The sequence below is a fragment of the Ceratina calcarata genome, unplaced genomic scaffold (genome assembly GCF_001652005.2).
Source record: "Ceratina calcarata isolate Rehan_Ccalc_2016 unplaced genomic scaffold, ASM165200v1 scaffold151.2, whole genome shotgun sequence".
Lineage (NCBI taxonomy): Eukaryota > Metazoa > Arthropoda > Insecta > Hymenoptera > Apidae > Ceratina > Ceratina calcarata.
Window position 1 is genome coordinate 685,049 of NW_017136308.1, and position 11,636 is coordinate 696,684.

General features: G+C 34.3%; 1 protein-coding gene and 1 long non-coding RNA gene across 3 annotated transcripts in view; one reads left to right on the forward strand and one right to left on the reverse strand.

The window, feature by feature from the left end:
- The window catches only part of LOC113465195 (uncharacterized), a 2,463-nt gene extending 987 nt beyond the window's left edge, over positions 1-1,476 (forward strand). The window contains exon 2 of the long non-coding RNA XR_003390036.1: positions 1,133-1,476. This is a non-coding gene — a long non-coding RNA (uncharacterized LOC113465195). The remainder of the gene's footprint in view (positions 1-1,132) is intronic.
- Positions 1,477-2,290: 814 nt separating this feature from the next.
- LOC108632035 (G-protein coupled receptor Mth2) lies at positions 2,291-7,623 on the reverse strand. 2 transcript variants are annotated; one of them, XM_026819390.1, is made up of 7 exons: positions 7,079-7,623; positions 5,506-6,402; positions 4,888-5,117; positions 4,089-4,261; positions 3,766-3,999; positions 3,213-3,476; positions 2,291-2,875 (listed from the first exon to the last, which is right to left on the reverse strand). In XM_026819390.1, exons 2-7 carry the CDS (start codon positions 5,608-5,610, stop codon positions 2,382-2,384), a joined length of 1,500 nt encoding a protein of 499 aa, XP_026675191.1. In that variant the 5' UTR covers positions 5,611-6,402; positions 7,079-7,623; the 3' UTR covers positions 2,291-2,381. The 2 variants fall into 2 exon arrangements, with proteins under 2 accessions (XP_026675191.1, XP_017891820.1); XM_018036331.2 differs by having other exon boundaries at positions 5,506-7,623.
- Positions 7,624-11,636: the final 4,013 nt, after the last annotated feature.

Here is an 11,636-nt window from a genome sequence, read left to right on the forward strand (position 1 = left end):
CTTTAAGATAGTATAAATAAGAACAAGCTGTATTTATTTTAAACTGGAATGGGAGAGAAGTCGGCTGAGGAAAAGTTGAACGACTTAGAGAATATCGTCTTTCTGCAACGTGTTATTTAATCTCGCGACTGTCCATACAAATGTAATATGTATTTCAAAAACTAAGCAGCTCGAGATATGTGATATTATGTTTCATCATAATCTTTAATACTTCTTTCAATAGAAACAATAGCGAACTAAGTTATTTTTTTATCTAAAATACGACATTTTTGAAAAAAGTACAAAATATTTGCATATTGCATTTATTCATGCTACTACAATATTCTGATTGCATAGTTAGAAGGATTTATGGAAAGCAAACCCGTTAAGATATGCGGATCTTTATTCCGTCCTTCTAACTTTCCTTTAAGTGACACTTCATAGCAGCTGCTAGTTTTATAATCATTACGTGTTTGAGCATAGTACACAGTGTAAGAAATAAGTGTTACACTGAAGAGGACCGCAGAGTTTAAATGCGATGGAATTTTATCCTACATATATTATTTTTAATATGATTGTAGACGAGAAAAGAGAGGGAGAAGAAATTTATAATTGTATTATTCGGCAAATGCTGTACATTTTGTAAATTAATTTTTGTTAAGCAATTCAAAGGTAGACTACTATTTTTACATTGAGGACGAAAGTATTTATGTTATCTTTTACTAAGTTTTTTAAAACTAGTAACTGAATATATATTTTTGTACGTACAATATGTGTGTGTTTCATGAAATTAGTGAAACCAGTGAATCGAGTGTAATATTTACTGAATAATACAATATTGTTTGAGGTAATGGATGATACTCACAGGCATTTAAAAATGCCTTGAATATAGGATTGGATTAAGACTTATTTTTGGTACCTGGTTTTTGCTGTCAAGTTATTGCCCTAAGGCATTAGTGCTTAATCACGCTTTGGAGCTTTAGTACTCCTAAATAACGATCAATTTTTGTTAGATTATTAGGAAAATTATTTCGTCATTAAGAACTTGTTACAAAGATTCTACCAATGGGTCTAGTTGTACGAACTCATAGCAAGTTATTTTTATATTGCACGGAAGCAACACAGAATCAACGCGAACAAATGTACACTATAGGTATCTTATAAGGGAACGCAAATAAAAAATATTTTTTACTCGCATGAAGAAGAAATTGAATAAACCATTCATCGTTGTTCATTTAATGAGGTAATAGGACTTGAAAAGATCAAGTGCAATATCTCTTAAGATAACATATATATAATCAATAATTTAACTGTTTATACATAAATAATATGGGTATGCGGGTACCCGATAATTTCTAGCACCCAAGTCTCGGATCAAATTGGGCTAGGCGTTATCCCGAAAGTTTGACAAGCACATAAATTTGTCCGAGTACTCGCACACCCTTGATAAATAACTTAAGAGCTTTACAATAAATACTAAATCTATTCCTTTTCTTATCCTAAAACGAATTTAATTACCCTATGTGTAGAAGTCGTACAAAAATGTTTATTATCGCTAATTATTGAAACGTAAGAATGAAGAAATGAAGATCGGTGAAGGAAATATTTCATTATCTTTCCAGATTTATGAACCTTTAAATGTATACATCAAGTTAAATGATAAATGAAATCGGTATTTAATTCTAAATATTCTCAACTATGCCGCGAACTTGGGAAAATTACATATCTAGAATTAAATACCCTATTGTTTGCTGTAGATGATTCAAAGAAGAGAAGAGTACATAGTATATAAGCCGTATCTCGTAATATAGCCTATCCGGTTTCTTACTGTTGCATAATTAGTCGTAACACTCGTATACCATTGTGATGAGAATTATTTATGTAATCAAGATAAGTGCATGAGAAGCATATTATTATCCAAAAACGCGAGCTGTAAAATTTACATCGAACACGGTTTCCCCATTTGATAGACTAGTGTTCTCTTATTATTTTACAGAATAATGAAATTCCTAAGTCTTTTTTCAAGGCTCGAGATTCAAAACTTACAAAAACATTTTCATGAAGGTACGCAACTCTAAATCAAAAACTGTTAATTGCGATAATTTCCTGTCGTTTATAATTGAATCATAGATAAGGCTTTCGCATTACCATTATCAGCAATCAAATTAATTGTAAGTTAAGTGAATCTTATTTTAAATATGCTACAGGATGGAGACATTCCTATTGCACACGTGATATCAATAGCATACAAATAAAGTCCATACGCGTAATAAATAATTCAGTTCATAAGTAAATCCTACTAAAATTGTACGTATCGTCAAGGAACTTTTAAGCATCTTTTGGTAGTTAATTCGTTCATACATAATATACAACGATTTCAAGAAAGAATATACCTATCACTTTCACCGTATGATCGTTTGATTGAACGTCGTATCTCCGTTCGGCTCTGTAACTAGGAACATTTCCATGCTCCCGAGTTCAGGTTCCGGTTCCACGTAGACACCGCGAATTTCTTGTATTCTCTGCCAGACGAAGTCTCTCGGTGGCCTTCGTAGGACGAACAAACCGAAGATCCAAATACCTTGGAGAGCGTTCACGAGTTTGAACGGGGACCAATCGATCCTCGAACTTCCGTTCATATACCAAGCTATCAGCTCCATCAACCAATTCAAAGTCACCAAAAGTGACACGATCATGCAAACGTATGTGTCCTTTGTCATACATCGAAGATGTCTTCGATCGACCCGATCGGACTCCTCATTCCTCCTAAGACGCCTTATATCGAGCTTCATTTGATATTTCTTCAACTTGATCAGAATCAAGACGAAGATAATCGCGTTCCCGAGTAGCAGCAATCCGCTCGGCACATAAAAATACGGCATTGCCGCCTTGTCCGCTGTAAATTAATGAATAACATTATATGTGATAACTTTATCAGTTTTGTGTAACTTTTAAAAGTAAGTATCGAACGTACAGATTTTATGCATTTATAGAAAAATTTAATGTACACATAAAATACTATAAATATTGCATATATGTAATGTAAAAAAATATAGGGAATATGAAAAGTGAAGTGCGTTCCACAATATTTACTTAAATAATAAAATAAATTGTTATATCTTTAACTAATATTACAAATATTTTTCTTTTGCATAAAAATTTAATAATTAGTTTTCTGGTCTAGAGTTCTGTTAATGTTAATGAAATTGAAGTCCTATTGTCAATCAACTTACTTTTAAACGAGCAGGATCCTTTTCCGTGGCTCGACATCAGGTAAGTAGCCGCTATCGTCGGGCCAAGGTCCTTGATTATTGAAATCAGAATAAGTATCACCGATGGACTCCAGGACCATACCGAGTACCAACAGAACAACGTCTCTTCGTTCATCCGCTGGTACGTTTCCCGTTTAACGTAGCTGGACACCGACGACCACTTCTCAATGCACATTGCGTTCAACCAGAAGAAACACGCGACGAAGGATAGCTGGGTTACGTACGCTGGAAAAAATCAAATGCATTTTAATTAATCCCGAATCGGCTCCGATCTTGCTTCAAAAGGAATGTACATCGTATTATTTTATAGCATCCCATAACGCGCGATAACTTATGGAATTACTAATTGTTGGAAACATCAAATAAGGCGAGCAAGAATTTTCTTTTGGATAATGCGCACCAGAATCGCATGAACATTTTACAGTTGTCTTTTCGTAATCTAAAGACACTTGTCTTACAGACATTGAAGTACATAATTGTTGTTCATTTTGCATTAATGTTTTTAATTTCTTACCTAAAGTAATGCAAGCTTGATCCGATAAGTGTCGGTTCCCTAAATGAGCAATCGCTAGTATTGTACAGCCGACTGTCAAACACCCGCAATAGCAACATAACGTTTTGCCGTAAACATTTCGTAATTTCGGCGTGATGGAATATGCGACGATGGTGAGAATTAAGAATGGCACAGATATTAGAAGACTGCAGGCGTAAATCGTGATTCGAGAGTCCGCGGTTATTATTATTCGCTCTGAAACGAATTCGTTAATATTAGCGAAAGAACAAAATCACCGCATATTCTCTAAATAGCATTTTTCTTTTAAAGTTCTTTTAAAATACCTTCAGGATAACAAACGAGAGTTTGGAGTCCAAATTCTACTGTTATTTCCTTGCAATAATCTATCCCTGGTTGTAACATTCTAGCACCTTTGGGGCCATAAGGGCGATACACGGATCCATTCATTAATAAATAATTTATATCCTCTTTGGTTTCAGATGAGTTCAACATGTATCTGAAATTAAAACAAAAGCCCTTTTACTTCCTTCCTTTATTTGCATTGTAATTATTTTCTAAGTTGTATGTGAATGTAAAGAAAACATCGTGTCCAATTAACAAAACAATTTATGTTATACTGTTAAGAATAATGAAAATTCATGATGATTATAATTTACATTTTGACAAAGAAATAAGGAGACTTATCCTTGAATATAAAGTATGAGATTTATGCTACAATGCAGGCGAGATAAGACGAGCTGTTTTCACTGTTGCAGATATACTCAACTTAAAAAAGAGATAAATATAATTTTTGCTATTTCTTTTTTCTACTTCTAGTTTGCTATTTTATGTTATTTTTAGTACTTTTAGTCATTCCCAGATTAAATGTTATTGAAAATTGCTATAAGTCTAAAGATATTGTTTGTATTATCGATAAGCCCGTTGAAAATAAGATTGTTGAAAGGCGTTGAGTTGCAGTCTCTTCGATAAGCATTTACTTCATACATTGTTACATAAGAACTTGGGAAAGAATTAGGAAAAACTCTCAATATTTGCACGTAGCGAAGGGCACAGTATTTATAAATCTTGCGATTGAACCGGATTAATAATTAAATTACTGCCTGCTTATTAAATATAACTTACCTTCTATATTTGCAGGGATTTCCGGTGATTGCAGCAAAATTATTTTGCATTTCACCCTTAGCAATATAGCCAGACACATTGAACTCATGGAAAAATGGGGAGAAGTGTTCAGTGACTGACGAATCCATAGCTGTGCAAAATGAACTGCCATTTATGTTTTTCTTTAAAACTTCACCAACTGCGCAGCATTTTCCAACTACAGGTAAGTCTGGTATTGCCGTAGCGTTTTCCTATAAAGTAATGTATAAAAAAAAAGTTTGACAATTATTATTGTAATTTTTATTTAAAGGTTTCGAAAATAAATGTACATAAATATTTTTATATATTTATGTGATTTGCCACAATTTGTCTTATACGTTTAGTAATAATGTATTCGTTTGTTAAAAGAAACATTTTGAATTAAAATTATACGAAATCACTTTTTCCGTAGAGACCTCTTAAAATTCCATTTTAATTACTTTCTTTTACCTGATTAATTTCGGATATAAGATTTACGAAGTGCATACTTATGCAGCGTTAAAAACGGAGCACTTGAGATTGAAATCTGATTAGATAATCATCAAGTTATTTGTTGCTGCATACGTATTGTGCGTTGATTTAATTAATTTTGATACGTACCAACGAAATCGGATGTACGATCGGTGCATCGCCTATATTGTCAATGCAAATTGCCAGGTGACAAAATAGAATAGGCGACAGCATCAAAACTTTCCTTAAACCCATTTTGAGTTTCGATAGATCGACACGGTTTGCGGAAACTATCGTCAAGGAAATTTTATAACATTCCTCGAATGTTTGTATAAAATAAATCCCGCAGGTTATTGAGAACTTTTAAAAGTCGAACCTGTGTATACTTATATATAAGCGTATTTTACATTACATTAATGCTCCTTTACGTAGAGGCAATCATACATTTTTATATTCATTTTACATCATCTGTAAACAAGCTCTTTGTACGAACACGTTTTTCATATGTACACTTATTATCAAGTGTTCGGCTCTTCTCGTTCTCCGCTTTAGGTATTCAGCTCTTCTTGTTCTTTCCTTCAGGTATTCGGCTTCTCTACCTTCCTTCTCGTTTTATTCTATAGAATTAATCGGTATCCTCCTTTCACGAGACGAGCTCGTTCCCAAGGTCTGAGGAAGACTTGAAATATCCCAACTGGATTAATGTTCTATCTCTCGAGATCAAAATTTAACGTAACACAGATATACTCTTTCAAACTTCCCACGGTTTACATTTCTCTCTTGATTATTTTCTTGGTATCGATTAAAGGCAGAACGGTGAGGAAGATAATAACGTTCAGCTGTTTCGACGAGTATTAACTTTGATAACGGAATAAGTTTCCCCTCTTCTACTGTTATCTCCTTGAAGATGAGTTTCTAGTATTAGAAGACAATCTCCTCGCTGTCTTTAATCAAGAAGTATTTAATCATCAGCAACGTGTTTGCCTTTGCGTTTGTTTGTCGTTCATCGGTTCTTGCGTACTAGAATTGCACTCCTCTAAACGAGACCTGAAACACCCGGTAGTAGCATTACTCGAATATGTAATTTGTAAAGAGTCACGGTATCGCTTGATGGTTTGATGCAACAACTTCGAACGTCGTGCAGATAGTAACTGGATTTTCCGCCACTTCTACACTAATCAATTTCAATAATGTCTTTAGAAGTCGTAACTTAAACATAACCGGAAAGTCAAATGCCAGTTGAAGCGCGAGTTCGTACGACAGTACGATTATAGAAAATTGTTAAGCCGGCATGTTAAAACGACAGTGAGTCTGGTGAGACGTATGGGCGTTGACCTATGGATTCCCGCTATTTCGATGCTGAAAGTAAGCCGGTTCCTTATTTTCGGCAATGAGGCGTACATTTTTCACGAGGTTTCATTCAAGAAATCGATGGACCGAATGAAAACGCGAAAGTAAATTGATTCTAGAATTGCATCGAGTTTAGCATTAAGTATTGAGAATCGTAACAGCAAACAAGAATTTTAATAATTGAATGGTTGACTCTTCAATTGTAAAATAAGTCATTGATAACTGATAAGTGAGTGGATGATAAGGATGCACATTTATTTTAAAATATTGCAACTTCAAAAATAAAAATTCGTTTTAAAACAATCCTCCGTGAATAAATGAAACTTGTGTGTAGTATTTACTGTAATTTCCTGCATTATGTATGTATACATACCTTCATAAATACGAGGCGTATCTATTAGGTATTAATCACTACATAAATCGATTTACTGATCCGTATATTTTCCGTTCTTCTTAAGTCGTGATTGTTATCACGTTTTCAGGCAGCAATTTTTATTTCAACTATCACAGATAAATCGCAGCAAACACATAAATAACTTGCCGACACTGCTTTCATGAATAATTTAAGATTCACAGGCTCGACTGAAGAAGATTAATGAATTAGTCAGGTTCTGATGTGCTTGTTAAGGGTAATCGAATACACCGCGATCCGTAACGGAGAATCAAACTCCGCACGAAACTCACGTTGGTTCACCGTTCACTTCTGAGAGCACACTGACGGTGTTCCTCCAAGCCACGAGGCTTTTATTTATCAGTATACGATGATGATACATGTATCTATACTCGCGCGGTGCATGCTTCAAAGAGGTCCGGTGGAAAGGTGTCACAAGTACACTGCCTTAATCAAATTTCCTTTTTATTTGCTTTGACCAAAGGAAAATTATAGAGAAAACTTTTTTATGGCTATCCAATTCTCATAAATTATTGTCAATGCTTTATATCAACTATTTCATTTGTCTTATCATTTTTATTTTATTGTTACATTAATATTTCTGAATTATTTTTTATTATTAAAAATGTCTTCATTTATCTTTATAAATCTTTAATGAAATTCAGATATTATTTATTATTTAATACAATCATAATTTGACAAAAATAAGTATGTGTGCGTATAAAATGTTAAAAGAGATAATAGGTATCTAGATGCTTCATCATGCTTCGGTGGATTAAGCAGTGTCAGAGTTAAGCATTGAAGCGTATGGGCGGGGCATTAGATATAAATCATTAAATTCCTCGTCATTAGTTACCATTCAATTATTTAATTCACATTTAAATAATCTCCATTCTTTTTTTTAAAAAAAAAATAATTGTCATTATTGCCATTTTATTATTAAGTATACATACACGTATAGTATATTTCTTTTGATAGTTACGAGCACTATGAACACGCGTTCTTTAAATTCTTTTAATTGGAATTTGTCAAGATTGCGTAAAGTACTCAGAGAAATCGATTGCTTGTGATAAGTTACGGAACATCAACATCACAGTCGGATTAAAAGCTTGAATCTTTAAAATATACAAAGCTCGCAAATTATTCATAATACTGTACAAACATTATATTTTAAACATTTATTAATATTAAAATAATCAATCCATAAGGAATTTGTCGACACCTAAGAACATCAAATTCCATGAGAGATTATGAAGTACACGAGAGACGAATGTTTATCAAAATTCTTTCTAATAGATCATGATAGATCCTTAAAAGTGGAACACTAATTGATGATTGATATCAGTCCTACCATTAGGATTATCTTTGAATGATAGCGCAAATATGACGTAACGAGATGAACGCTTTTCTATTATCGCCGATGATACGATATATGTACGTGTTGCACGAGTATAATCGTAGCCACGAAGGAAACTCCAATTTTGTACTTCGTTACAGATACTGTGTTCTGCGAATCTGCAAGTCTGATCGGCTTCTGCGAATTTTGGTTGCGTCGGGGATGGAACAGCAAAATTATTTGTACTACATGCCTTACTTCTTCACGCACGTGTCGTCCGAGACTTTTGTTTTCGGACTGGAAGACACAACGTGTAAATCTACTTTGAACGGAGTCTGTTTCTCGAAGGCTTACAATTTTTTTGACGCATCAACAAAATGTTCGCCTTAAAATCCAATTTCCCTTCTAGAGCGTAAAGTACGTCTCTTAAAGAGTTCGACTGATGAATGTAATTATAATTGACATTACGATTTGTTAATTACAGTTTAATCCGTTTAACGATGCAAATTACAATATAAAATTTACGTATGAACGTAAAAAGTCTTGTTCAATCACGTAATGCGATCATGGTAATACAAATCTTTATAGTACGCTACGGTCATTAATCACCGACGATAAATTTAGAGAGGAACTACGATCGACTCGCCCATACGTCTGACAGGACGTTCAAAAATTCGGAGGTTCACTTACTACATTCCTACTACCCATTTTTATCGATTACTAAACATTTATATTATGAGTAACATATATGTACTTTTTGTAAAGAACGTTTACTAAATTTACGTGGAAGATATTTCTTATCAATTCCAGTGGCGTCAACGTTATTCATTACTAAAATATTTGATTGACGATGGCTGTTATCGAACGGATGCAACTATTGTACATGTTAAGAAAATACTATAGAGATAAATTTATAATAGTATTTTCCAGTTATAGATAAATAGGTGTAATCAGCGAAACTTTACGTTTTACTATAATATGATTGAGGAAACGAAGAGGCAACATTGTTATTTCCTCATTCAAATACACGTTATTGGTATTTTTCCTGTAGGTTGCACTAAATCTACTCTATATTTCCTCCTAGCTATCCTTTTCGCATTCCTCCTATTTCATAAGCGGATAATAAGATGAATTTGGAAAATACGTGATAATAAGAATGGTTTTTCTTTTTACAAAACAATTCTCTGTGGGTACTTTGCTTCACGCGTAAGCTGGAAAAAGTGTTTGGAAATGAAACGGTACAGCTCGTAACACATGCAGAACGTGATCGGCTGCAAATGTTAATATCACTCGTCTGTAGACGATACGCGTTGAGTAATACAACAATTAAACCTCTGAGTTAGCTCATTAATTCCGCGCGTACCTGTCTGTGGTGAAAATGATAATACTGACGTAAACGTGAATGTTCAGGAGAAAGCGAAAAGATATTTCATTAGATAATTCAAGAAGTGACGGTGAACAGTGTTTTTGTATGAATATGAATGAAACCAGAATCAATCCGATTAAAAATGAGCATATCACGTTATTCAATGTATAGAATAAACAGATAATGCGAGCAGCTTAAAAGGACGACATATCAGAAGTATCAGATAGATCTAATATGCAAAAAAATTCTCAAATTGAAGATATTGTATCGTCAGCATGATAATTTGTCTTCTCTATGTACACTGACTATGCAATCCGTGTAATTATCATTTGATTAGTAGACTACGGATTTTGATGCAAAATAAACCATTTATAATATCAGTCTAAAAAATACATTTTATATAGAAATTCTATTCATCACCTAGGTATTTCAATATGAATTAAACTCTCTATATTGTCTACATTTTTATGCATGACGTATGTTTATATTTGGCGCACATTCAATTTTTCGATATATAGAAAATTCGCAGTCTACTTATTAATTGCAAGTTGGCGAGAAAGTCTTTTATGCTAATTAGCTAGGCGGAAATCGGTCAAATTGAAACTTGTCTACGCGCGCCTACGGTCGGCAGCCAATTGCGTAGCGTCTCGTTCGGATTTGCCTCGGGGTGTTCGACTTCCTCGAACCCGAATGAAATTCAAATTTAGCGATTGACGTAACGAGTGACCGTCTTCGCGGCCACGCGAGTCGGTGAGGTGCACCACTTTATGTTGTCTCAACGCCGACGAAATCAAGCGCGTAGAGGAGAATGGAGAATGACTCGAGGCAGAGAAAATCCAATGACGTCGCGCGGAATGCGTGGGCGCGTCGAACCCGGGAGAGGGTTTTTACCGGGGACCACCTGTAGCGATCAGGAAGCGCCGGATGCCGGCCGGAACCGCGCTAGATATAATGTGAGAATTTCTTTCTGTTTCCGTTGGATCACGCGTCCAACTTTAGAATACGTTCTGTCTAGTGCTCGAAATAGTCCTCGTAATATGATATAATCTGTATCTGCGTATTTTTGTAGCGCAAAATTCTAGTACAATTCAAATTATTACTTCCTAAGAATTACTTCCGACATTAAATTACTACTTCCTAAGAAAGAGAATTATTCTTAGCTTTCGGTGCTTGCTATCAAGTCGTGCAAACACATTTCATACAGGATTTTCGTGTTTCTAACTTAAACTATGTAAGTATGTACAGCACTATCTTAGAAACAGCGTCATGTAATAAAATTATAATAGAATAGTTAACTTTTGTTTATATCCGATACTGCCGAAGGGAAATAAAGTTTGTTTCATATATACAAAATCGGGATACACAGCACGATAACAACACTGATAAATTTAACCGCGGTACGTAGCATTAACCCGTATCTGCCGCTCGATAAAATTATAAATATTCCAGTGATTCAGAAGTGAAATTCCTTACTGTCAATCAAGAAAAAGAACCTGATCACCGCGTTATTTTTAGTTGAACTAAAAATTACGCTTTTCCACCTTTACGTTTAAAACAAAACCAATGAAAACGGAATCGACGTGCTCCCTAGCAAGTAACATCGCGAATCTCAAACCTCAGCCGGTCGATAACGCAGGCTTCTATTTGAAACAATTTGATTTGCTATAATCAAAATCAGTTTTCAATATTCTATTTATTTTATCGTAATTTGTCTGACTTATGACATCAATCAACTTTAAACCAGTCGGAGTATTGGCTATACAGTCAATCCCAAAAGTTTATGCACTTTAGAAACGCATTTCTTAAAAAGAAATCAGACGTCGGAAGAACATTGCTAA

Coding starts and splice junctions, on each gene's coding strand:
- LOC108632035 (XM_026819390.1), bottom strand. CDS start 5,610: ATGGGTTTAAGGAAAGTTTTGATGCTGTCGCCTATTCTATTTTGTCAC. Junction 5,118..5,505: donor TCGTACATCCGATTTCGTTG/GTACGTATCAAA, acceptor ATTACTTTATAG/GAAAACGCTACGGCAATACC. Junction 4,000..4,088: donor TCTCGTTTGTTATCCTGAAG/GTATTTTAAAAG, acceptor AATTCGTTTCAG/AGCGAATAATAATAACCGCG.